The sequence below is a fragment of the Trichosurus vulpecula genome, chromosome 1 (assembly GCF_011100635.1).
Source record: "Trichosurus vulpecula isolate mTriVul1 chromosome 1, mTriVul1.pri, whole genome shotgun sequence".
Taxonomy (NCBI): domain Eukaryota; kingdom Metazoa; phylum Chordata; class Mammalia; order Diprotodontia; family Phalangeridae; genus Trichosurus; species Trichosurus vulpecula.
The window spans coordinates 224,111,133-224,139,131 of NC_050573.1; the positions used below are offsets into that span (position 1 = coordinate 224,111,133).

The 27,999-nt window shown below is 35.8% G+C and overlaps 1 protein-coding gene across 6 annotated transcripts in view; it reads left to right on the forward strand.

The window, feature by feature from the left end:
• Positions 1 to 24,549, forward strand: part of FAM210A (family with sequence similarity 210 member A) — a 35,470-nt gene extending 10,921 nt beyond the window's left edge. For 3 of the 6 annotated variants that reach the window (XM_036752879.1, XM_036752872.1, XM_036752857.1), the window contains exons 2-4: positions 14,524 to 15,009; positions 21,150 to 21,261; positions 23,534 to 24,549. In XM_036752879.1, coding sequence (XP_036608774.1) covers positions 14,564 to 15,009; positions 21,150 to 21,261; positions 23,534 to 23,767 — 792 coding nt within the window. In that variant the 5' untranslated portion in view covers positions 14,524 to 14,563 and the 3' untranslated portion in view covers positions 23,768 to 24,549. Of the gene's footprint in view, positions 1 to 972; positions 1,032 to 1,715; positions 2,036 to 3,011; positions 3,084 to 14,523; positions 15,010 to 21,149; positions 21,262 to 23,533 lie in introns of those variants that run through there. The other 3 variants (XM_036752885.1, XM_036752863.1, XM_036752891.1) reach the window with 3 other exon arrangements.
• The last annotated feature ends 3,450 nt before the right edge of the window (positions 24,550 to 27,999 follow it).

Sequence of the window (27,999 nt, forward strand, 5' to 3'; positions counted from 1 at the left end):
TTCATAACAACAATAAAAATTATAATGATGGACTTCCACAGTATAATACTGCTTGTATAGTGCTATAAAGTAAAAGTTTGTTGGTTTGGGGGTTTTGTTGTTTGTTTTTCCCATAAAAACCCAGTGAGGTAATGTATTAAAATGGAAAGGATGATGATTTTGTAGTCCAGGAATCTGGGTTCAAATCCTGGTTCCTACTACTTACTACCTTTGTGAATCTAGGCAATTCACAGTCCCTCAAGCCTCAGGTTCCTAACGGTAAAACAAGGTGATTTGTACTAGATCTGGGCTTCTTAACCTCAGGTCCACAGACTGACCTCCCCTTCTCTCTCCCTCTCCCTTCACCCATATTAACCCCCCCCCCAAGGTGTCCTTGAACTTGAGTGAGAGGGGATATATCATTCCAATATAATTGGTTTCCCTTATAATCCTATGTTTTTTATTTTATGTGTTTAAAAACGTTATTCTAAGAGGTCCATAGGCTTCACCCCAAAGGTTTGATTGTCAATCTGGTGCCTTTTCTACGATAAAATTATGAAATAGCTAAGTTAATAAAGAGGATAATTATTTGGGGGAGTAATGTGGTTAGTTTTAGGTGTCGAATTAGAAATTGGAATTGGTGAATCAGATCCAGAATAGTGGATTGTGAACAAAGACCTAGTGGAAATGTTAGGTATCTAGAGACTGAAAGAAGAATACTGATTGCTGTGATTATGTTCTGAGTTGTAGAGCAAACAGCATGAACAAGAGTGGGTCTGGGGAATAGAGCTGAGGCTCTGATGAGGGAAGAATGCTGAGTATAGAAGCTATATGCAAAACAGATAGATCACTGAAGGGCCCCTGATGCCAAGGGAGGGGATCATCCCATTCCTTACCACCTTAGGAAGTGAGCTCCTTCCTGGGCCTTTCCTTCAATTTTCCTCATGGCTCTAATTGGGTGGTGCTTCTACTTTTTTTTTTCCTCAACTTTAGGATTACTAGCCTAGGAAAAGTAGAGCCATCAACAGCATTATTTTCACCTTGACAATAAGGTAGGGAAAAATCTTTTGAATCATAGAATTATTGAAACTGAAAGTTGGAGGGCCCCTCAGCAGTTGTCTTGTCCGACATGAATTCTCTACAACATCGCCAATAATAAGTCAGTGCTCTACTTGAACACAGTGATAGGGAGGTCACACTATACACGACAGTCTGTTTCACTTTGATAGCTCTATATGATTAGGCAGTCCTTAACACCCATCTCCCTATAAATTCCAATGAGTGCTGGTTCTGGCCTCAAGACACCTAGTTGATCCAGTCAGTTTTCTGATTCCTTCATAAGCCTTTGTTTACTATGTACTTGGTATTGTGCTAAGTGTAGTTAATAAATTGAGCTGCCCTTGCAGAGGTTCGAATTCTGTTAGGAGAGTAAAATTTACATATGAAAATGTATGCATAATAAATCCAAGGTATGGAGTGGGATACTGTTAGTTTCAGGGAGGACTCTACCCTGCCCTTTGGACTGGGTATGTCACTGAAGTTCACTAAATAGAAGGCAATAAATAGTCTATGTGGAAGTTTGGGTGTGGTGTTTACTAAGACTTATCCTGCCTACTCCTTATGCCACTACAAACAAAACATCTTATGTGGCTTTTGCCTAGGCAAATAATAATCACATTCCTATCTATTTACATGACAGAAATATTAATTTTTCTGCTCTTTGTTTTGTTTTGCAGTAGACCACCAGTAATCTGCTGATTGCACTGTGAGAACCACTGATCTAGTGCAGTACCCATGGTATGGGAACTTAGTTAATTTTAATGGATGATGATGCTAATTTTAACCCATGATCACATATTTAGAGCCAGAAGGGATCTTAGAAGTCATCTAGTCCAACCCCTCATTTTATAGATGAGGAAACTGAGGCCCAGAGAGGTGAAGTTACTTACTACCTGTTGACCTTGGGCAAGTGACAGAGCCAGGATTTGAACGCAGGCTGTCTAACTCCAAATCCAGCACTCTTTCCACTGTGCCACGTCTGATTCTTTGGAAAGAGGTAAAGATCTAAGTATTCTGTGTGAAAGGAATTTGCTAGTAAAGTTGAAGAATGATCATTATCCCTTTATTCTTGATTCCACTTAGAAATGTTTGTAAAGCTGCAATTCCACAGGAATTCACAAGGGGGCACATGTTACCTTTTCTGAAAAAATTGAATTTGATAAGGGCCGAATCTTAGTTTATCAAGATCTTATTTGGCTCAAATCTACTATTATAAACCTTCTTCCCCACCCCATAGTGTGTATGCATGAATGTATATTACATACATGTACACAAAGGAGGTAGATTAGTAGCCTGTAATAAAAATTAAATGGACTATATTGAATGCATTGGTCAAAGGAAAACAGTAACTCAAGAATGCTATAAATGTTTGCTTGCTTTTTTTTTTCATGACATCAAATTAAATTTGATTTAGTGCATTAATAAGGGTAAGATAATCAATTCTTGAATTAGAATTTTCAATTTTATTAAAACTCAGACAGTAAACAATTCTTTTTTTAATGTATCTTTTAATAAGGTAATCTATGTACCAAATTTTAGGTATTCATAATTATTTAAATCGTCTAAGAGCACAAAATAGTTCTTTTAAGTAAATATTAGTTTATCGTAGAGTTAAAATCAAAAGTTTAAAAACTTAAAATCTAACATCTTTATTAAAATGGTATGAGTAAGGAAATTTTATGTAATGTTAGCCCAAGTTTAACATACTGAAAATTAACTTCATGTACTAGTGATTTATATTATAAATATTATATAAATATAAATATAAAATATTATAATAATATTTATATTATATTTATATTAACGAATTCATTGATATTTATAACAGGCCAGAATAGATCTTAAACAATTCTTGCTCTTTTTTTGTTATTGTTTATAGCCTTGATAATAGGTACTAATGCCAATCAACTGCTGAGATGAGAATTGACCCCTAACAATAATTCCTCTGTTATATAAACTTGAATTATTTGAAGGTTTTTTGCCAAGGACATGCCATTGGAGTAGCAGCACATGATTGCTGTTGAGGCTTGAAGAAAGTATTTCCAGTTAAGTAACTAGTAGCTGTAACTTAAAGACTTCGAGAAACTCTTGAAGTGATAATCTAGCTTTTAACAGCATTGTTCTTACTTCAGGTATTAGAAAACTTTATTTCTTTGGATTGATTTAAGAATAAGTTTAGAAACCATTTGGAAATTGAAAACGCAAGAATTTTTTTTTCAATTGGTGGAATAATCCTGCACAAAGTCTTACTCTGAATCCTCCAGACAAGGATATTTGAAGGTATCATCGCACACCTTCTTGCAAATATTATCATTATCTGATAATAATAGGAACTAATAGATAACTTTAAAGTTTGCAAAGTGCTTTAGATACTTTATCTATTTGAACTCCACAACAACCCTGCAAAGTAGAGAAAGCAGGAGTTATCCCTGTTTGGGGAATGAAGAAATAGGCCCCTAGAGGTTAAATGTGTAGCCTTTGGGCACATAGTAGTATCAGAGGCAGAATTTGAACTCAGGCTCTCCTTATTCCAAGGTTCTCAGTCCTGGGTATCCCTGTTCTGCTCTTGCAGTATGGTGACAAAGTGGCAAGAGTACTAAGCATGAAACAGTTTTTCTTTAGCTATTATCATTTAAAATATGAGATCCTTGGTCTAATAACCTATCATAATCATGCTACTAGAAGTGACTGATATTAAGATGTCTCAATAAATAAACCTGAAGGAAATTGCAAGTAAATGGGAAGGCTGTCTCCCAAGCTTGTAGAAGTAAATAAAGGAATTAGAAGAATTGTTTTATTTATACATTAAAGGAAACCAAAAAAACTCATTTCCTGCGATACTTGCTTATCTCACATCACAGTGCTCAGGATAAGCATTGCAAAAAGACTACTTTAAAGATTATTGTAGCCTATGAACTTATTTTTCTTTATGAGAAAGCTTCTGAAGAAATAATCCAAATTAAGTCAGTATATATTTTAATAACGTGTGACTTCAATGTAAAGGGAAGACAGTGAAAAAATATGTTGGAAAACATGGTTCTTGAATGAGAAATGCACAAAGCCAAAAAGTTCAGAAAGGAACACAGATAAACAGCACAAGTTTGGTACTAGTGTTTTAAAATTAATATATACTTTTAAAAACTACACAATAGTTTCCCAGAATTTTTTCCTTAGTCTTTAGAAATTAAAATGTTCATTTTTTAATTCAAAAGAATACTTCAAGATATTATGTAAATCCTTCCAGATCTTTTCCATTTTTCCTTTGCATTTTCTCACTCGAATGCTCCTGTCATGATCTAGCTTGATTGGGTACCTTTGCCCTGCTTTCTCTAAACTTGTTTTAACCCTCTGCTGCTTCTTGATGGGTGTATAAGGAGATAATACTAATAATGTTCCACTATCCTCTTCAAGATTTTTATGAGTTATTCTAAACTAGTATTACTTTTTTTTTTGTCAGTGCTGGTTTTGCAAACTGATACAGTTTCTAGATTCTTGTGGTCTCTTTTTTGTGGCAATCAATTTTTATGCATTAAACTTCTTTAGGAAATGTTGGTAGTCTGTCAATATCAGTTCTTTTAGCTATTTCTTTTTTTTTGTTGACAACAGTTTAAGATTAGCAATGCCTCAATTTGGACAGCATGTCGTCTTATTTGTATTCTTCTAATTTGATGTTAAGTTTGATATTTATTCTAATATGTCATTGATCTGACCATAGCATTGAATTTGGAATTATTTGACCAATTATTTCCAGTCTGTTAAAATATAATTAAATCTCTTGGAAAAAGTATTTGTGACCCACAGGCATGAGGCTTCTGTCTACTCTTAATAGCCTTTGTCTTCTGTTTCTTATTCTAGAACCATGTTTTAAAACAACAATATTTTTCACCATTTTCTCCTATGCTCATCTTTGCGTTGAAGTCATGCAGTAAAGTAATAAAGTAAATGTTGATTTAATTTGAAGTGTTTTACTGAATTCTTGATGGAATTCTTTACCTTATCTTTTGCACCCCGCATTGGTGCATAAGCTACAATCCTCCTATAATAGAGGTCTTTTGCAAATGATTATCAAGATAATTATACAAGATAAATTGTCCTGGGATGCACAATAAAATAACCTCTTTGCCTCTCTGCCATCCTCCCAGTTTGCTCACAGTTTCCTTTGGTTTTCTGATTTCAAGAGTATCAAGATAGATATGATTTCAGTTTCTCTTGTAGTAATACTAGTCATCTGTTGGATACTGGACAAGAATTTCACATTTGGAGTACCAACTGCCAAGTAAATGTTTACAGATAGCCTAAAATCTGTGTGATTCTTTAGCACCTTCTGCCCCCTTTTCTTCAATTGCTAACTTTACTGTGAAAATGCACTACACAGGACTGAGGACTACTTTTTATTTTTTTTGTTGCATAAGTTACAATGACTGAAGAATTCATCACTAAGTGGCCAGCTTACTGATGACAGTCTTTCTATACTTAAGGGGCTTGACCTCAGAAAGGAGACAGCTGTTACTGCAACCTGTCAAGATCTTAAAATCATATCAAACAAAAATTAGGTACTTTTTATAGAAAAAAGATCTTAGTACATTCAGATTTTAATGCTTTGTATAAAATTTACTTTATTGTACTGATGTGAATTTATGTTTTTTTCTGTAACTTAGTGCTTTCTTGTGTTTTAATCCCATTATTGTACTGACAAGGCCAGTCATGCCTTCAATATAGTGAGCTACCTAATGCAAAGGTTTTGAAATGGACAGTTGAAGAACACCTTTTTTTTTTTCCAGTGTGCTGGAAGATTTTGAAATCACAATCTTAGATTATCTCAGTTGCTCCTTCAGTGGCTTTTAAAATCTGAGGAAATTGGAATGGCCTTACCTTCTCTTCAACTTGACCTTCTTTCTCAACAGACCTATAATCTCTTAGGAAATTTCTCATTCTCCTACTTTCACAGATATGAAGTTCTTTTTTATTATTATTTTTATTTAATATTTTAGTTTTTAGCATTGATTTCCACAAGATTTTAAGTACAAATTTTCTCCCCATTTCTACCCTCCCCCCCCATTCCAAGATGGCATATATTCTGGTTGCCTTGTTCCCCAGTCAGCCCTCCCTTCTTGCACCCCACTCCCCCCCATCCCCTTTCCCCTTATTCTTATAGGGCAGGATAGATTTCTATGCCCCATTCCCTATATATCTTGTTTCCCAGCTGTATGCAAAAAACAACTTTTTTTAAGCATCTGCTTTTAAAACTTTGAGTTACAAATTCTCCCCCTCTTCCCTTTCTACCCACCCTCCTAGGAAGGCAAGCAATTCAACATAGATCACACATGTATCATTATGTAAAGCACTTCCACAATGCTCATGTTGTGAAAGGCTAACTATATTCTTTCCATCCTATCATGTCCCCCTTTATTCAATTTTCTCACTTGACCCTGTCCCTCTTCAAAGGTGTTTGCTTTTGATTACCTTCTCCCCCATCTGCCCTCCCTTCTATCATCTCCCCTTTTTTTATCCCCTTCCCCTTACTTTCCTGTGGAGTAAGATGCCCGATTGAGTGTGCATGTTATTACCTCCTCAAGTTGGATCCAATGAGAGTAAGATTCACTCATTTCCCCTCACCTGCCCCCTCTTGCCTTCCAACAGAACTGCTTTTTCTTGCCACTTTTATGTGAGATAATTTACCCCATTCAGTCTCTCCCTTTTCCCTTCTCAATATATCCTCTCTCACCCCTTAAATTTATTTCATTTTTTTAGATGTCATCCCTTCAATATTCAACTCACTCTGTGCCCTCTTTTCTATGTATGTATATTCCCTTCAACTACCCCAATACTGAGAAAGGTCTCATGAATTACATACATCATCTTTCCATGTAAGAATGTAAACAAAAGAGTTCAACTTTAAAGTCCCTTATGAATTCTCTTTCTTGTTTACCTTTTTCATGCTTCTCTTGATTCTTGTATTTGGAAGTCAGATTTTCTATTCAGCTCTGATCTTTTCATTGAGAAACCTTGAAAGTCCTCTATTTTATTGAAAGTTTATATTTTGCCTTTGAGCATTATACTCAGTTTTGCTGGGTAGGTGATTCTTGGTTTTAATTCTAGCTCCTTTCACTTCCGGAATGTCGTATTCCAAGCCCTTCAATCTCTTAATGTAGAAGCTGCCAGATCTTGGATTATTCTGATTGTGTTTCCACAATGTTCAAATTGTTTCTTTCTGGCTGCTTGCATTGTTTTCTCCTTGACCTGGAAACTCTGGAATTTGGTGACAATATTCCTAGGAGTTTTCTTTTTGGGATCTTTTTCAAGAGGTGATTGGTGGATTCTTTCAATTTCTATTTTACCCTCTGGCTCGAGAATATCAGGGCAGTTCTCCTTGATAATTTCTTGAAAGGTGATGTCTAGGCTCTTTTTTTGATCATGGATTTCAGGTAGTTCAATAATTTTTAAATTACCTCTCCTGGATCTATTCTCCAAGTCAGTGATTTTTCCAGTGAGTTATTTCACGTTGTCTTCCATTTTTTTTTTCGTTCCTTTGGTTCTGTTTTATAACATCTTGATTTCTCAAAAAGTCACTAGCTTCCACTTGCTCCAGTCTAATTTTTAAAGTGGTATTTTCTTCATGGTCTTTTGGACCTCCTTTTCCATTTGGCTAATTCTGCTTTTCAAGGCATTCTTCTCATTGGCTTTTTGGAGCTCTTTTGGCATTTGGGTTAGTCTGTTTTTTAAGGTGTTATTTTCTTCAATATTTTTTTGGGTCTCCTTTAGCAAGTCATTGACTTGTTTTTCATGGTTTTCTCGCATCACTCATTTCTCTTCCCAGTTTTTCCTCTACTTCTCTTAACTTGTTTTTCCAAATCCTTTTTGAGCTCTGCCATGGCCTGAAACAAATTCATATTTTTCCTGGAGGCTTTTGTTGTAGGCTCTATGACTATGTTGACTTCTTCTGGCTATATGTTTAGATCTTTGTCACCAAAAAAGGAATCTAGAATTTAAGTTTGAGTCTGCGTTTGAATCTGCATTGATTTTCGCTGCCTGTTCATGTTCCCAGCCAACTACTTGACCCTTGAGCTTTTTGTCAGGATATGACTGCTTGTAGAGAGTACTTTGTCCCAAGCTTTAGGGTCTAAGCACTGCTGTTTTCAGAGCCACTTCTACTCCACCATCACTCCAGGCTCTGTCACAGCAGCACTCCTCCTCCCCCAAGAACCACCAACCAGGACCACAATACAGATCCAAGAAGGGCACAGCAAGAGAATCTGCCTTTGTGCCCACAAAGTGCTCCTTGCACTCCCGCCATGATCTGCTGCTAGATTCTTCCCACCGTGTGAGCCTGGGACTCGGGAAGCAGCTGACACTGGAGCTCTGGAAGCAGCCTCAGGAGCTTCCTGCTGCACCACCTCCACCACCCCCAGGGCTGGTGGCTGGACCGCTCTGAATTTAATCCCACAGTTTCCCTCTAACCTGCTCTTGGGTGTTTGTGGGTTGAGAAGTCTAGTACCTGCCATAGCTCACTGATTTCATGGCCCCAAGGCCTGTTCCCACTGGCTGACTCTGGGTCTGGTATGTCCTGGTGTAGCCCACGCTGGACCGCACTCCGTTCCCACCACCATGTGATAGACCCTTCCCAGCGACCATCCAGGCTCTCCTGGGCGGAACCCTCTGCTATTTCATTGGTTCCGCGGTTCTAGAATTTGTTCAGAGCCATTTTTATTTGGGGGAGAGCTTAAGCAAGTCTCTGCTTTCCAGCTGCCATCTTGCCTCCCCGCCCCAGCCCCCCCCCCCATGAAATTCTTTGTCATCTTTCCCTCCTGTCTCAGGTTGCAGTGGCCCACCTCCTTTCCCTGCCTAACTCCTTCATATTTGTTTTTCATTCCTTCTGTTCCTTTTTCTCCTCTAGACACTAGTTTTACTAATAATCTGTGGGTTTCTGTCATAATCTCTTCCTTTCTACTGGCTTCTTCTCTTCAGCCTACAAATATGTTTTTAGATCTTCTCCAGCCTAAAAAAATTAAAGGGAAATATTCTACATGTGCTTTTTTACCACCAATTCACAAAATCACAGAAATGGAGAATCATAAGGGACCTTAGGAGCCATCTAGTCTTAATTTGTACACTTACATAGCTGTCTATTCTTTGTTTAAAGACCCTGAAGGAGGGGGAGCTTACCACCTCTACAGGAAGCCCATTTCACTTTTGGATAGCTCTAATTATTTGAAAAATTTTCCTGACATCAGGCCTAAATTGGCATCTTCTACAACTTCCCATTGCCCCTGCTTCTGGTTTCAAACAGAACAGATCTAATCCTTAACTCTTCATGACAATATATATAGGCCTTCATATATTTGAAGGTAGTTATCTTTTCTTACCCTAATCTTCTCCAGGCTAAACGTGTCGAGTTCCTTCAAGTGAACTTCATATGTTATGGACTTGAGACCCTTAATCATTCTGGTTCTCCTCCTCTAGCTGCTCTCCAGCTTATCAGCATCCTTTTGAACTGAACATAATCCAGATTAAATCTTCCAAGGGCAGAGTGCAGTATGACTGTTACCTTCTTCAACCTGGAAATTGTCTTTCTCCATAATGACCAAGGTCACATTAGATTTTTTTTTGCCTACAACACCATAGTGCTGACTCATTGAGCTGGCAATCCCAAAAGCCCCAGATCTTTTTAGAGAACTGCTGTCCAATCCATGTCTCCCTCATTTTATACTTTTGAAGGTGATATTTTTATACCTAAATGCAAATCTTAACATTTATCCACAATGAGTTTACCCATATTAGATTCAACCCAGTGTTCTAAGGTGTCAAGATCCTTTTGGTTCTTTATCCTTTTATCCTCTGTATTAGCTATGCCTTTCAACATAGTGCTCATCAGATCTATAGACTTGATGAGCATAGTTTTTATGCTTTCATTCAAGTCATTCTACTAGATACCCAACTATTCTGACTACAAATCATTAGCAGTTACTTTTTTGAGTCTAGTCAGTCCTGAATCCATCTGACTGCACTATCATCTAATCTATATTTCTCCATCTTCTCCAGAAGAATGACATATTTTATAAAAGGTCTGGGTAAATTACATCTACAGCATTCCTTTCACCTACTAATTTAGTAATTCTGTCAGTAAAGGTAAGTTAAGTTAGTCTAGCATGACCTACTGACAAATTCATGCTGGCTCTTTGACATCACTGCTTCCCCGTTTAGGTTTTCATCAACTACATATTCATTTATATTGCATTTTATATATTGACACACATGCACATGCACACACACACACACACACACACACACACACTAGATATTATATATCCGTTCTATAATCTTCCCAGGTATTGAAGTTCGGCTACTTAGCATGTAGATTGCAGATTCTGTTCTCTTCTGTTTTTTTTTTGTTTTGTTTTTTGAAAATTAGGACACTTGCCTTTTTCCAGTTTTGTGGTACCTCTTCTATCTTCCCTGATGTTTCCAATATTGTTAACAGTAGTTCAGCATTCATATCTGCCAATTTTCTTAGGACCCCAGGATTTAAAGTTCATCTGGGCTAGATAAATTCCTTAAGGACAGCTAGGTGTTCACTTAACCATGACCTTATCTTGGATATCAACTCCCTGCTAATCATTTTTGTGCTATAGACTCCCTTGCAGAGAAAAGAGAAACAAAATTAGAATTAAGCATCTTTGGGGCCTGAAAGAACTGGCAGCTGTGATAGCTGAGCCTGCTGTTTGTGATATTGGAAAAATCAGGGAAGATCAGAGAGATAGCACTAAAGGAATAGAACAGAGTCTGCAATCTAGAGAGAGTGGGAGAACACAACAGTTGGGAGGCTTTCCTGAAATAAATATTAAAGGAAAATAGTACAAGCCTGATTTAGGGTAGTGACCCTGAACATGGAAGGAAGGGGACAGATAGACAATATAGGAGATATTATGCAGGTAGAATTGACAGGATTTTGCAGTTGATTGAATTAAGTCAGGGGGTTGGGAGATAGAAATTGTGAACCTGGGTAACTGAGTAAAGTAGTCCCCTTAGTACAGATAAGAAAGATGAGAAAGGAGCTAAATATAGGATGATGAGTTCGGTATTTGGCTTGTTGAGATTGGGAAGGGCGACTAGTATTACACATTAACAGAGAGCTAAAAGTGGTAGGAAAGGGATTGGAGGATAGTATTTAGTTAAACTAGTCTGTCATCCAAGTACTAGCCAAGTTTGAATAACCTTATTGCTAGGTTGGCTATCAGATATTAAATTTTTCAGCCCTCGCAGGTCATGAAGAGAGTGCTCCAACATAGAAAGTTTATAAGTTCTCTATGGAAAACTGATGAAATTGCAGATTGTTGACATATCAGTCGAAGGAGCCAGGAACTTATATAGGCAGAAATAAAATCTTATGTCAAAGAGGAGATGATCCACGGAAAAGGAGATATAAACCCTTAGTTTCACCTCCCCCTTCTTTTTTCTCTTACCTCCTTTCATCTCCTCTGGCAGGTTGCCCCCCATAAGCATTTCCTCTTTCTGTAATCTTCAGTCTTCTACTTCTTTGCCTACAGACATATCAGGTATTAGGCATCCTTTAAAAAAAAAGTTACTTGAGCCTACAGTCCCTTGAAGCTAACTATATCTCTCCTCCTTTTCTCAGGTGAAACAAAGCTGACCACATTTACTTCAACTTTCTTTCCTCAATTTCTTGTAATCTGGTTTCTGACTTTTGTATTTTGCAAAGTTACCATTGCTCTTTTTCTTAATTGCCAAATCTAATAGTGCTTTCTCGGTCCCCTTCCTTTATCTCTGCAGCATCTGATGCTGTTGACTATTCTTTCCTCTTGGATACCCTTGTTTTCTTAATGCAATTCTCTCCTTTCTGATCACTTTCTCATTATTCTTTGCTAGGCAATCAATGTACTGTGTTCCCTTACCCTTTCATAAAGTTTAGCTGAGAAGAAAAGAGATATCTAGGACTGTAGCTTACACAGTATGTAGGATCAAGTGCAGGTTTTTTGAGGATCCCGGAGACATGGATGTGTTTGTAGACAACAGAGAAATATCCAGGAGATAAGAAATTTAAGGTAGGAAAATGGGGGAAATCCATTGCAGAGCTTGGGAGGAGATGGGATTAAGAAGGGTTTCCCTTGGCAGTGGAGCCACCTCTTCATCAGGGAGTAGAGGAGGACAGGATGATGGGTATCATCAAAGAGTCATGAGGCGAGGAGAAAGCTTAGAATGTTTGGCCTCTATTTTTTCTGTAAATGATGAGGTAGGTTCTTTAGCTCTGAAGGTGGGAAGAATGGATGATATAAGAGATTTAGAGACAGGGGAGGCTTGGAGCAGTTATGAGTGGTATAGAAAATCAGAAAATAGTAAAAGGATTTCTGTGCTGTGTAGGGAGGGTACAGTGAGATAATGTAAACTTATAATAGATCATATTCGTAAGGTTGCATGATTTTCTATATTTATGTTCAGCAGCATGCAAGTGAGGGTGGAGGAGGTATTTGGTGGCTACTAGTTGTCTCCCTCAATAGAATGTAAGCTTCTCAAGGGTAGGGATTATTTAGTTTTTGTAATCGTATACAAGCTGCCTGGTACATAGTAGATCCCCAATAAATATCCACTAATTGATTTTCTTGCTGTCCCAGGGCTTGACTGAACCAGGATTATGCTTAGAAAAATGGCTTTTCTCTTATAAGAACATTATGGTCTTTGTGGCAATATGAGGTAGCTTTTATGATGTTCATTGGTATAATTTGTTATTTCTATTCCTTTGAGCTTTGATTATGATTCTAAAACTCTGGAATTTGATAGTATTAGTTGTCTAAGCAAGGCACCCTCACCTCAGACAGATTCTTTGGTGAGTCTTTTCTGTTCCGGCTTTTCTTGCTTCTCATAAATGATTTTCTCCAAAAACTTCCCATGTAAAAACTTGCAGGGTGAGAAAAATAAGCAACTTGTGTTCAACATTAATCGTTTGCCTAATAGACAGGGGTGTTTTTATATGTGCACTTTTTTGGTATGTGTGCAGTGTAGGTTTATGTATGTATACACATATAGCAGCATCTTAAATATCTGGAGATATGTTTTTTCAGTGGCTTCAGCCCTCTGATCCTGAATACAACCTAAAATAGATTTAAGTTTTTTGTTGTTTTTAAAGGTTTCTAAACTCCAAAAAATTCCTTCAATTGTGATGCTTTTTATTCATTAGGCACACTACTTTGAAAATTATAATACAAAATTCTTTAGAAAGCTCAATTAGCTACAGCTACAGCATGTTAGAAATAGCTAAGTACAGAGGAGGTGGACGGGCAAGATAACAGAAGTATGCAGAAGAACAGCAGAAAAGATGGCCCGGTCTTGAGAGAAAAGAGCCTGAAAATCAGGCACAATTTAATGGAAAGAGTGATAGACTTGAATAAGAAAGAAACCTAGGTTCAGATCCCATCATTTAACATTTACTAGGTGTGTGACTATGGAGAAATCACTAAATGTCTCTGATCTTTAGTTTCCTCATCATTGAAATAAGAATAATAGCCAAAATTCAAGTGAGAGCAGTGTGCCAAGATTGTAAGCTTCTGTAGAACAGTAACTTCCTTCAGGTCAGGGATTGTTTTGTTATTGCCTGTATCCCCACCATCTAACTGCCTTACTCATAAAAGATACTTAATAAGCATTTCAATTAGATTGATACATCAAAAATTCTTTGTAAACGTTAAAACATATGACATAAATATTTATTTATGGCGTAGTATTATGATACTCATAATGTCCTTGAATAAATCAGAAAAGGCTAATTATATTCAAAAGCCTGTTTTACCAGGAAAGTGAAAAATGTTTGAAATTTCCACTTAAAGGGTTAAAATTAAAGTTTTAGTATTTAAAGGTGGGGAGGGGAACTTTGTGTTGACCATCCAACATTGTTGATAGCCATACATTTATATTCCCTCTTCTTTTGGACCTGTCTTCTAATATACTCTTCTAGACATGTAGGATAAATGCGTAAAACCTTAGGGTTCCCTTTATTATCACCTTTAAAAGATGAAGGGCACATGGTAAATATATGCTGCTATTATCTTTAGAAGAGAGAGAGAGTGTGAGAGAGAGAGAGAGAGAGAGAGTGTGTGTGTGTGTGTGTGTGTGTGTGTGTGTGTGTTTGTAGTTTTCACCGTACCCTAGAATGAGATGAACATTTTGTTCATCACACATACAGACGTAGATGGAATAATAGGAAATATAATCCATTTAGTGCCTCAGATAACTTCAGAGTTTTTTTCCCTTACGAAGATTCCAGGCATAATTTATTTTATTGTATTTGGATTATTGAGTAAATAACTATATAGAATGACATTTTCCATCCACAAGTAGATCTTAATACTTGAAAACCTTAATGTTAGCTTTTCTTTTATTTTCTAGTACCTGATTACTAAGTTTACTTTAAAATTATATCACATAAGGTGTACAATCCAGCTTCCTTATTTTTGTGTGTCTCTGTTTTTGGTCTAGTCTCTGTAGGAACTGAAATCAACAACCACCATTCATCAAAATGCAGTGGAATTTAATACGGACTATGTCTCAACTGGCAAATAGAACATGTTTGGTCTCACATGGGGCTGGTTCCATTGGGCACTCTCAGAGCATAAAAGGCTTACGTAAAGTTTGGCCCAAGATTGTTTTGGTGCAAGGTCCTCAAAACCATTGGCTACATGTATCTTCTGCACAGCATGTCTCACAGGAAAGGAAGCCGGTAGATGTTTCTCACCATAAACAACAAAAAGAAGAAACTTCATCAGAGAGGGTTATATCATCTCGTGGCACAGCCGAAGGAATTCATGCTGAGAAAAAGGAAGATCTGGATCCACTACAAGATAGATCTATTAGTCTGTATCAGCGATTTAAGAGAACATTTAGACAGTATGGAAAAGTTATGATTCCAGTACACTTAGTGACTTCCAGTATTTGGTTTGGAACATTTTATTATGCAGCCTTAAAGTAAGTTATTCTTTGAGACCTTTCTTTATTGCATCTGATTGTTGGCCTACCTTTTTCATTATTTGTGATAATCTTAAGTTTGTTTTTAACATGATCTCTGGCCTACTTTAAATATCTTATTCACAATCTGGTAGTGTATAGAAACTTTATGTATCTTGTAATAAGCAAGTATTCAGAGTATTGCAGAAATATCCTACCTTTGACATTTATGAATTATGTGACTTCTTCTGAGTCTTATCTATAAAATGGAAATTCCATTCCACAAGTGGGAACTAGCTACCACTTTGGGAGGTAGTGGCTTCTTTCATATTGTAATTCTTCAGGTAAAGACTAAATAGAAGCTTGTGTGGTGTATTATAGTTGAGATTCCTTTTTGGGTGTGAATTAGATTAGATAGATACTATAGTCTTCCATTTCTAAAATTCTTGGATAATGGTCCCTAGAGCATCTACTTCACAAGATTCTCATGAGAATTAAATGGAATGGTATATGTTAAAGTGATTTGCAAACCTTAAAGTGCTAAATAAATGTCAGTTACTAATTGTAAAAAAAATAATTTTCAGGAATATAAAGACACATTGTTGTAAACATCAATTCTTTGTTTCATAGAATTACAGTATTTTAGAAGTAGATAGGACCTTGGACCTCATTTAATCTAAATTTCTCATTTTATAGATGAGAAAACTAAAGCCTACAAAATTTCTGAGTTCAAGTTAGTAACAGCACCAGGATTAGATCTCAGGTCTACTTATTCCCAACGTAGTGTTCTTTCCAATAGGCAATGTGAATTCCCGCATGAATGTAAAACATACGCACACACACGTTAAAAACATATCTTGTTTGAAATACACAGAATTTTAGCAAGATTTTAATTCTTAGTGTATTTGTTAAAGCTTGCCTAATGTCGATAACAGAAAACAATAGCAAATTAATGATTTGTATCTTATGTTACACATTATATTATGCTGGTAATTGTTTAAATAAGCTATTTTGCCTCAATCAAAAATTAGCTCTTGAAAGTTTGTAGCGAGCCTCGGCTTCCTGGCCTGGTGAAAATCAGCCATCCTTGTTAAGTGCTATCTAATTCTCATTTACTTAAACAGTTTTAGAAATAGCAGTGTAAGTGAAAACATACATCACGCATATGCCAGGTTCTCATCTTATTCTTTGACATCACCACCATTCTGCTGCTTTATCTGCTCTGGATGTAACTATTATGTTTTTTTCTGTGATAGGTAAGATAGACTACTTATTAAGTGCTTCTTATGTGCTAGACTCAGGGGTGAGGAACAGGCCACATGAGGTCTTGAGGATGTGGGTTCCCCACCCCTGCAAGCTAGGCACTAAGTCAAGTGCTAGGGATTCGAATACAAGCAAGTAAGACAGTCTCTACTCATAAGGCGTCTATGTTCAAATGGAAGAAGACAACTCATAAGGGAAGACAAAGGTGGAATCACCAATGAGGAGAGGCAGGCCCCGGGGTAGAGGTTTCCCAGAGCAGCAGCATCAAAAGAGCATAGGAGAATAGGAGATCTTCTCCAGAATGAGTAGAGGCAGGAGTATGGTAAAGCATGGCTAAAGTCCTTCATAAAATGATAGTCCCAGGGAGAGTCACCAATGAAGAAAATGGATGCCCGTGGACAGAGGTCATCATCAGCTCTTTTTCAGCGGACCAACAAAACAGCCAGAACTTTCTTATGGAAGATAGTTATGTTTTCAGTGCTGGATTATGTACCCAGCTGTAGTTTGCTAAATAAAAGATTTAGTGTCTAGGTTAATTCTACAATATTCAGGTGTTGGTATCTTGTAGTTTTTACATGTGAAATTGACTATTTTGAAAGAAAAAAAATTCCCTGTTATTACAAGACTCCTTCTCTCCAAGAAGATGAATTGGATATATACATACAGACTAACTAGCATACCAGCAACATAGGGTTAAAGAGGTGTAATTATTTATGTTGATTTCCTCATCTGCAAAATGAGTAGGTTGGATTAGGTGACCTCTAAGGCCCTTTTTAGCTCTACCATCAGTGATCCTAAGATCCCTGTAGCTATGGCCTTTTCATTTTTTTGTTTTCGTATCTTTTTACTGTGTATTTTTTTATTAAATAATTCCTACTATCTTCTAGAGAATACCACCTTTCTTTATACTGTTTGTTCATACTATACTGTTTTAGTTGAACTTTTAGTACTTCTCCCTACAATTTTGATATTGCCTGTTGAAATAGTAAAAGAAAAAATGGGGCTTTGATATCAGACTGCATTAGATAGCATTATCTCCCTTTTTATGAGCTATTGAGCAAAATGTTCTAAATTTAGCACAAATCTTGTCATACTTTGTTGATTAACCATATTTTTCAGTATATCTAATAGGAACAGGGAAAGGTTTTTGTCTTCTATATTCTTTTCTTTTACTGCACTCCATGAAGGGTAGCTCCTTACCATGGAGTTAGTAGTCTCCTTAGCTTTAGAAGATGAGTTCATTTTCTAGTAACTAAAGGAAAGATCCTCATGTAGCTACTCCATGTATTTTGTTTTTATCTCATTTTCTTGCAGCTTGCCTTTAGCTTCTTTGGGAAGGTTTCTGTGTAAGTACAGGTGCCCAAAGGCAATATAATCCAGTCAGCTATCTTAATTAAAGGTAGTTACTGTGATGCTGAGCAACACCATTATGTACAATGTGTAAATCTCTCCTTCCTTTCCTGTTAACTGATAATGAAATCTGGTTGTTTCTCAGTGAGGAAAGGTGGCAAAATTTGTCCCCCTTTCCTGCCTTGTCTCTTTGCTATTCATAAAGATGGGAATTTGCTGGTTCCACAATTATGGCAAACTAAAATAGCAATTAAATTTTACCAGGCCAGTTCTAGTACATTGCCATATGATTGAACTTTAATAGATTGTCTTTGTTTCCCAAGGCTGTCTTTTTTAAAATGATTAAAGTATGTAAACTTTTGCATTAATTCTGTAACTCATAATCCTGAAAATTGCTTTGTTCTCAAGCTAACAAGCAATACATAAGAAAGTAATGTCAAGAAATAGTGATATGCATAAATGAGAGGGAAAGCAATTTTAAAGAAAAAGAAGTAGTATATCTTTCCATGTGAATAATAACAATTGTAGTAAAATTGCAGTTGATTTTATTAAATACAGACTTTCAGTCCCATCTAGAGGGAGACTATCTATAATTAATTTAGTCCTGTATTGTTTTGGTTGAACCTGAAAATATTTCTCCCTGTACTTTGAATGTTGCTTATTTAAATAGGCAATGAAAGGAAGCAGAAGGCCTTTGATATCACTCTAAACTAGTCTTTGAACTATCTAGTTACTCCAACCAACTAACCTTATCCTTCATTCTAGGAGTTATAGCAAAAACGTTCTAAGTTTAGAACAAATCAATGATAAAGCTATCAACATTTTACTTTCGTAATGTCTTTCTCCCTTAAGCCTACAGATATTTCATTTATACTCTAGAAAATGACCATTTCCCTGCTCTAATGTAGATTTTACCTTGTAGATTGAGTACAAAATAAAACTCCCTATTTTTAAGAGATTTGGAGTAATCTCATTTTAAAGACATGGCTGTGTCTTTATGACAGGAGTGTCATTCTTTCACATTGGCCAACATTCCCCAGTTATTGTCAGCAAAAGGTGAAAGAAAGGTTTGTCAAATTTATGTACCACCCATTTTAAAAAAGCTCAAAATTCTTAACAGATTTAAAATGTTTAGGATTTTTTTTTTTGCTTTTAAAAAGTAAAATAAATTTTCATCTCAGTTATTTATAGAGAATGGAAGCTGGATATTGGCATCTCCAGTTTACAGTTATAGAAACAGTAATAATGTTTGTATGAATAGATGTTCAGAATATATCCATTAATAGTGGCAGATCTTCATGGAGAAGATGCAGGTTTCTTAGTCTTTGCTATGATTTTTACATAGCTAGATAATATAAGTGGAAGGCGAAAAACTGACTCAGTTATATTAGACAACATGTTTATCTGACCTTGTATAGACACATTGATCCAAAGTTTTCACTTCTATCTACATATTTTGGTGTGATGTAGATACAGACTAAGTACAAGGCTTTATATGTTACAAAACCATGATGCCTCTCTGGGAAAATAAATGAAACCGTATATAATTTTATTGGTATTGTTAAATTGGACAAACGCTTGTTGTTCAGTCATGTCCAACTCTGTGTGACCACATGGACTTTTTTTGTCCATTGGGTTTTCTTAGCAAAAATACTGGAGTGGTTAGCATTTCCTTCTCCGGTGTGTCCCCATTTTACAGATGAGGCAAATGGGGTTAAGTGCCTTGTCCAAGGTCACGCAGCTATAAATGGCTAAGACTGAATTGAGCTCAGATCTTCCTGATTCCAGGCCCATTGCTCTATCCACTGTACCACCTAGCCACCCCTTCTTTTCTTGGCATTTCTTCCTGACTCCAGGACTGGTGCTCTATCTACTGCTTCACGTAGCTGCTCTTTAGAATTGCTATGTCTGACTGTTGGTTCCCTAGGAACAGTTGGACCCCATTATGATAATGCTGGTATTGGAAGATAGTGTTACTTTATGGACTCACCTTGTTATTTCCTCCTTTTGTTGTATGTAATTCAGTCAGTCAGTAAGCATTTATTAAGTGCCCACTATGTGCCAGGCACGAGGTTAAGCATTGTAATTATATCTGAGAGTCATGTAGGACCCTACTATATCCAAATCTGTAGTAATAAGTCACAAAACATAGGAATCTTTAAGAAGGAATCTGGCTTTCCCCTTATGTTATTAGAACAAATGGGTTTGGACTAGGTAACAAGGCTCACTAGCTGTAAGATTTTATTATTCTAGTAGAGTTTATTCAAAATTGGAGGTAGAAAAGACCGTTTGAGTGGTTAAGATGATTATTTCAAACAGCCTTTCTGGTAGTATGTTATCATTAATGATAATTATAAAGATTTTTGATAAATGTTTAGACATTTACATATGATATCAGGGAGGCATTAATCAGTAATATTGTAGAAATTAGAAATTCATACAGGGAAAAAATCACAGAAAAGGAGTAAGAATAACTAGGAATAATTTTCTTTTTTAAAAGTTAACTACTATAGATTATTTGGTTACATGTAGGCTAATTGTTAGACTGAGGTTCTTACCAAACTATGTAGAATACTAATATATTCTTTGATATTAGAATATAAAATGACATTTGCATTTTCAGTATGTCTTTGTTTTAAGAGACTCAGCTAAATGGAGTGAATTCTGGACTAGAAGTTAGGAAAACCTGACTTTAGTTCCCACCTCTATCATCTATGTCAGAGGTATCAAACTCACAAACCCAGATTAAAGTGTAATTGGGAAATGTTTGACAAAACAAATAAAAATATATCATAGATAATGTTAATTTGTGGTTTTCTAAGTCAATATGCAACCCTCAATCAGTTTCTCTTTGCCCTTTACACCACTCATCTTTGTGTTCATGGGCTAGACTCATAAATTCTCTGAACCTCAGTTTCCTCAGCTGTAAAATAGGAATAATAATACCTGTAGAACTTCTTACACCAGCTTGCTGTGATGCTTAAATGTTTATCTGAACCATATACAAGTCAATTTTTATTAATGTCTAAAAGTTAGTATACAGTTCAGTGCTATATACTGTATATGCCTTAAAGGCATATACAGTATATAGAAATAAAGAATCTTGAATCAAAATAAGCACCACCTGTCAGAGAAACCAACGAGATTGCTGATTTCCTCCCATTTGCTTTCCCCACGTTAGGAAAAAGAGAATACTTAGTGTCTTAACAGTCATTAAAAGACCATGCTGCTAATTTCTCCCCAGTAGAACTGCTTAACTGTGGTAATTAGGGGAACATGTAAGATGGTGAATATAAAGCTAGCTTAATCAATTTTCTTTTCTTACAGCAGAAACACATTTGTTGGTTTTAAATATTCCTACTTGTGAAATATTTAACAGCATTCTACCATAGGAACAACTTACTTTTAGTCAGATGAAATTATTTGACAAGTTGCAGTCAATTTAAAAAAATAAAAGAGATGAATTGTATTGTAAGAATTTTCATAAAACCTTTCAAGAATATTAGAATTTGTATGTGTGTAAATTGTTCTCTTTTTTCCTTTACCAGAGGAGTGAATGTTGTTCCTTTTCTGGAACACATTGGGTTACCAGACAGCATAGTGGACATTTTGAAAAATTCCCAAGGTGGAAATGCACTAACTGCATATGCCTTGTTTAAGGTGGGTATTTTAACAAGCACATTCAATCCTAGATCTAACTGATAAACATAGTTCTTCATAAGTTTCTTTGTTGAGCTGAAACAATGTTATATTGTAACTTATATTTCTAAAGTTTAAAGTTCTATTTTATCTCATAAAATGTTATTATATTTTTGTTAGTTTTAGAATAAAAGGCTAGGTCATTCAAGGCTTACCACAAGTAAGATAACTGGATACAACTTGTTTTTTGGTTGTATTTTTTTAAATGTTTCTTTGCTTTCCATTTTTGTTTTCAGCATCACTAACCACCCACTGCATCTGTCCCCCATGATTCTACCCAGAATAAAAGCCCTCCCTCATGCAAATAAGCATGGTTTACTAAGACAAATCCACATGTTAGCTGTTTTTGAAAGTATATGTCTTATTCTACATTTCTAGTCCATCAACTTTCTGCCAAGAGGTAGGGAGCTTGCTTCATGGTTAGATTTATGGGGTACTATAATCATATTTATCATGTTTCATAATTCTTTCAAAATTGTTTTCCTTTACATTACTATAGTCATCGTAAGAGTAGTTCTCATTCTGCATTAATTCATACAGATCTTCCCAGTTGTCTCTGAATCTGTTCCTTTTATTATTTCTTATAGGATAATCATAATATATTCAAATATATAATTTGCTCAGCTATTGGGTTGATGGGTACCCATTTTGTTTCCAACTTTTGCTATAGTAAATCATAAGTATTTTTGTACATATAGTTCCTTTCTATATACTTCTCTGGGATAGATGCCTCGTAATGGTATTGCTGATACATGTAATTTAGTGACTTGGATATAGTTCTGAATTGTTTTCTAGAATTGTTGGATCAATTCATAGCTTCACCAACAGTGTATTTGTGTGCCTTTCCTACCACAACGTCTCCAACAATTGACGTGCCCTTTTTTTGTCCTCTGATACTCACGATTCTTACCAATTTTTCTCTGCTCTTACTGTAAAAGAAGATAACAGACAAGAACTTAATTAGGATGACAGTTTTTATTTTGCTTCTTCCTGAGAAATGATCTAGAGTTACAACTTTTGTACTAAGGGAGAAGCCAAGTTTTTGTTGTCCTGTGGTTTGGGAAGATAAGAAAAAAGTATGCATATAGCTCTAGTTGTGCATGAGAGGAATGAGCAATACCTTAAAAGCAAATAAAATTCTGTAAAAACAAACTCTGACCCAGTACTCTGCCTCTAGTTCTTTGGTTCTAGGCCTTGGTATTTTTTGTTTTGGGGCAGGGAGTCCCTTGCAAAGTCAAATTTAATTTAATTTGAATTTTTAGTTGTTGATAGATTGGCATTATTTTGAGGTATCTAAGCTTCTTAGGTGTTTGGGGCTAGTTAAGAAATAGCTACATAGATTTTTATTGCTAACAGAGTTGTATTATTTTCTGTTTTTTTTTAATTGGTGGAGGTGAGGGAGAGGCTCTTCCAAGGTTTATGTAGGAAGAATCACATTTCTCTTGATTTTTAAAGTACTCTATAAAATTTATCATTTTCATGTGATTTGTTTACCACCAAATTCCAAACTCCAGAACATTTTGAAGATGCGCACAGAGTTTGTTAGAACTAGAAGGGACATTAGGCCTGTGCTTTCATTGTTATAGAATTCCCAGTGGTGAAACTTGTCTAATTCTTAGCAGACTGTTGCCTGGGGATTTGTCCTGAGTCAGCCAGTATGTGTCAGAGGAGGGAGGTAAACTCAAGTCTGTGATGTGCTGGGCCAGGTTTCTATGTGTTCTAGCACTGTAAAATTATTGCTATGTAGTACACAAAATTCGTTTTAGGAAACTAAAAGGTTTATTAGATAAACAAAAATCTAATTGAAAACTAGGAATGTGTGTAGTATTCATATAGAATATGTACATGTAGCTTATTCAGATCAGTTCTAAATGATAGTGGCATTGTTTAATTATATATAAGAAGAAACATGTTATAGTAGAAGTTGGAGTCTAGAAGAATTTGAATTTGAAGACTCCCTCAGACCTTAATAATTCTGTGGCCTTGGTCAAGTCACATTCACTTCTGTGAGCTTCAGTTCCTTCATCTGCAAAAATTCCTGCATTAATAGCTAACTCAAAAGTAGAAAAGATCAAATGAGAAAATGTATGCAAAGTGCTTTGTTAAACCTTAAAATACTGCATTTGTTATAGTAATTTCTTCATTGACACTTTTATATTTGTAATCTGACTTCTTTTTTGCTAGCACGCAATTGCCTTAACTAATCTACCCTACATTTGCTCCTTCTTTTAAGATTGCAACACCTGCCAGATACACTGTGACTTTGGGAGGAACATCCATTACTGTCAAGTATCTTCGTAGCCATGGCTACATGTCAACGCCACCTCCAGTTAAAGAGTACTTTCAGGACAGAATGGAGGAAACAAAGGAGCTTATTACAGAAAAAATGGGAGAAACAAAAGATAGACTCACAGAAAAACTGCAAGAAACCAAAGAAAAAGTTTCATTTAAGAAAAAAGTGGAATAGAAAATTTTGTGTGCCAGGCCACAGAAAAGTCATGCACTTTAACCCTCGGGAACCTGTGGACAAAGACACATTTTCCTGATTATACCTTTGGTTGGCGGTCTTGAAATACTAGTGCTCCAAGGGTTGAAGAACCCATAAAACCTTTTTTAAAGTTAAATATCACTAGAAAATCAGTGTTTCATGCAAAAAAATATGAACCCTGTGTATTAATTTTATACCAGCAGCAGCATAAGTAATGTTTATTGTTTTATGTCATGATGATTTTTCAAGTATCTTTCTTGCTGATTTTACTGCCTGCTGTAATGGTGACAGACTAAGCAGTTTACTACTTGTATAAGAAATTTCTCTCATAAAAAGGTTGGTCCTATTGGGATCATGATCTTCCTGTTATCCATCAGTTAGACTTTTAACCATAATCAGTTCTCAACATGGAGAGCTATTAGCACCGTTGTTGCCAGTGAATAAGTGTATTTTTTTAATTGTCTCTCAAAATCTCAGAAGTCTTTCACTATTAAAAAAATAGCAAGATGAAGCCATCCTAATAACTACCTACCAGTTGAAACTAATTTTATATGAAGAAGTTGAATTAAAATTGAGACTATACATGTGATAAAAGCGAGATGTACTGATAATCTATAAATGACTAAACAAATTGACATTTTAAAAATATTTTTGCCTAAAATCACTGTGTCAAATTTTTCAAAGTACATGTCTGTAGTTCCTTTTTAAAGATTTAAGTTGGTAGCTGTCACCTAGAACATAAAATTTTTTCTTTAAATGCATTTTTGTCTTCATCACTTGCCTTCTCAAAGTAAAAATGAAAATAATTTCACCTACTCGTAAGCTTGCTACTGAAATTAGGTACTCATAAATTGAACCTCGTGTTTGTGATTCTTAGTTGAGTAAGTTTTAAGAGTAGAGGAAAGTGACTTTAGAATCAGTAGGCCTCCTTACAAACATTGATTAAAACTTGTCATATTTTAGCATGCAAGTGCTTCTGCCACCCCTATTAAGATACAATGTCAATGTTCATTTTCTTATTGAGTAAATTTAAGAATCATCACTTAGCCCTTTTAGGCAGAAATTTCTCGGTGGAATATTATACTTGAAACTTTGTTGGAAGGATTGTGCCAGTCATGTTGTCTTCAGTGGAGAATTCAGCCATTATGAAATATTTGTCATGGTGGTTATGAGTGTGCTCCCTTTGCACAACTAATAATTGGCTTCAGTTCTGTGTATTTTTTAAATTGGTATTTGGAGAAGGATGTGGTATCTGTTTATGTCATATTTTTATACACCATACTTGATAGAACAGTAGAATTTGAGTAGTTAAAAACACTATCCCTAGTTCATGCCACTGACCATTATTGCTATTTATGTCCACTTAATCAGAATATTTCAGTGTCACTGGTAGGTCGGTAAAATTGAACCTGAAGGAATATTTGTATTCATTAGCCTAGTCCTTGTATTAGAACATTTTATAAATTAATATCCCATAAACTTCCTATGAGGATTGCAGTCGGAAGAGTGCTTTCTTATTCTGAAATGCAGAGCTTTAATCTTTCATTTCTGCTGGTATAGAAAAGTTTAATATAATATTTTGAAATGGCTAAGAACACATTGTTTAAGTTTTATTTTTAATTAGCCAGCCCCCTCTCATCTCCCCCCAGTTGAAAAACAAAAAAATCCTTGTAACAAATGTGTGTAGTCAAAAAAAAAACAGATTCATTGTCTAAAACAAGTATGCTTATTTTGTCATGAGTTCTTTACCTCTTTGTCAGGAGGTAGACGGAATGCTTCATTGTTGGTCCTCTGGAATCATGGTTAGAGTTTTTAAGTCTTTGAAAGTTATTTGTCTTTAAAATATTGTTGTTTTAGCATAAATTGCTCTGGTTCTGCTCACTTCACTCAGTATCGGCTGTTAGAGAGCTTCCCAAGTTTCTCTGAAACCATTTCTTTTGTTATTTCTTAAAAGTACAGTGGTGTTCCATTATGTTCATATACCATGATTTGTTCAGCTCTTTTCTAATTGAAGGATCCCTTCCAGTTTTTTACCCCTACCAAAAGAGCTACTATAAATATTTTTGTACCTGTGGTTAGTCAGTCAGTCACCAGGCATTTATTAAGCAGTTGTGTTGCCAAGCACTGGTCTACGGGCGAGGGATACAAATACAAAAAAAGTGAAGCATCACTTACAGCTTACAAAATGGAAGAGAGAAGCAGTACATGTAATATTATCTATGTGTTTATACACATGTTTATAAACAGCATAAAGTTAATGAAAATATAATAAATACACAGAACTTAAATACGAGATAGTTTGTGAGGGAATGATTAGGAAAGGCTTCATACAGCATATGGTGCCTAATCTTCATCTTTAAATGAAGGGAGGTACTCTATGAAAGAGAGATAAAGAGGGAGTGGATTCCAAGTGTGGGAGACATATATATACATGACAAAAGCACAGAAGTGGGAGTGCAGTGTTGCTAGTGTGGAACAGAAAGAAGGTCACTTCAAAGTACCCAGTGAGGTTTTATAGGTAGTGTGGTATCTCTGAGTCAAAGGATATGCACTGATTAAAGACTAAGGAGGGGGAGGAGGGTGGTGAGGGGAAAGAGTTCCAAATTGCCTTCCAGAATGACTGGACTAATTTAGAGATTTAACAACAGTACATTAATGTGCCTATTTTCTCAGAGCCCCTGAGAAAATTTTGTCATCTTTTTTTTTGTCATCTTTTCCATTGTGATGGGTGTTGAACCTTGGAGCTGCTTAATTTTCATTTCCCTAATTATTAGTTATTTGGAGCATTTTTTTTCTTGTGACTATTGATAGCTTGGATTTCTTCCTTTGAAAACTGCTCATTCATATCCTTTGACCATTTATTAGTTAGGGAATGGATAAAAGTATATTTTTAAAAACTGAGATACAGACAGTATTTTTTCAGCATTACAAGTAAGTTTAAATTGAGCAGTTTTCTCCAGAAGAATTTCAACATTTTCAACAGGAGAAAGAATTAATTACTTCTTTATTGCACCCATTAGGCTATTCAGTCTTAGCTTTAAAATTATATTCTGCATGTATTTAATATGTAATATAAAACCCCATATCCTCTCCTAAGTGTCTTTTTTTTCATATTATATAACATACTATATTATGTATCGCTTCTTTTTTCAATGGAGAAATTATTCTTCATCTTTGGAAGTTTAAGGGATGTTTCCAATGTCATATTTATTACTCTGAAAAATCAATTCACTTTTCCTGAGACCTGTTATATTTAATCCACTAGATTGGTTTTTTGTTTGTAGACTTCCAAGATTTGAAGTCTTTTAATCTGCAGTTTTCTCAAGTATATAATGAAATACTGTCATTAGTTGCTATGAAATTGTCTCAGAAAACTCTAAATTTGTGGGAAGTATTGTTACTGCTTGGCATCAGAAATTATATAGGAATGCTGTCAGCAACTGTAAAAATGTAGTCCAGATTACAAATAAAATAGGACATCTGTAGCATATTAAATTTTGAATATTGATACACAAAATGGCTAACACACTACAATTAAATAGTTCCGTGTGTCCATTGTAGTAAAACATGCAGTAAAAGCTCATCATGTTCCTCAGCTAATTTGGAATTCCTACTAGCTCACCTGTGGTATCTATGAGAAATCAGGCAAAGGGATTTTTCATGCCTGAGATCAGAACTCCCACATTCAGCTAAGAGAATTGACTGAAGCAAAGGAGAAGCAACCCCAGTTTACTTTTTGTGCTGTTGGTGGGAAAAGGGTTTGCTCGGCAAATTAGTAGTGGAGAAAAAAAAAAAGAAGACTTTTTAAGTCTATTATGAAGTGAAAACAAGACTGCTAGGCATGATAGCACAGGTCTGTAATCCCTGCCCCTGGGCAAGGCCTAAGACTCGTAGCTGTGTTGCCTGAGTTTAGGAGTTATAAGCAGCAGTAACACTCAAGCCAAATAAGTATCTGCACTAAGTATGACACAAATATGATTAGCCCCCAGGAATGGAGGACCCCCAGGCTACTGAATGGAGGAGCAGTGTGGAGTTGAACTGGCCCATTTTGAAAAAGCAGAATAAAGTAAAGCCTTTTTACCAATCAGTTTTGTGCTCAGGCCTGTAAGTGGCCACTCACGTCTAACATGAACAAGGGAGGAGACCCAGTCTCAAAAGACAACTAAAAGAAATTCCCAAATCCAAAGCTTCTAAAACCGCCTTTTACTTAG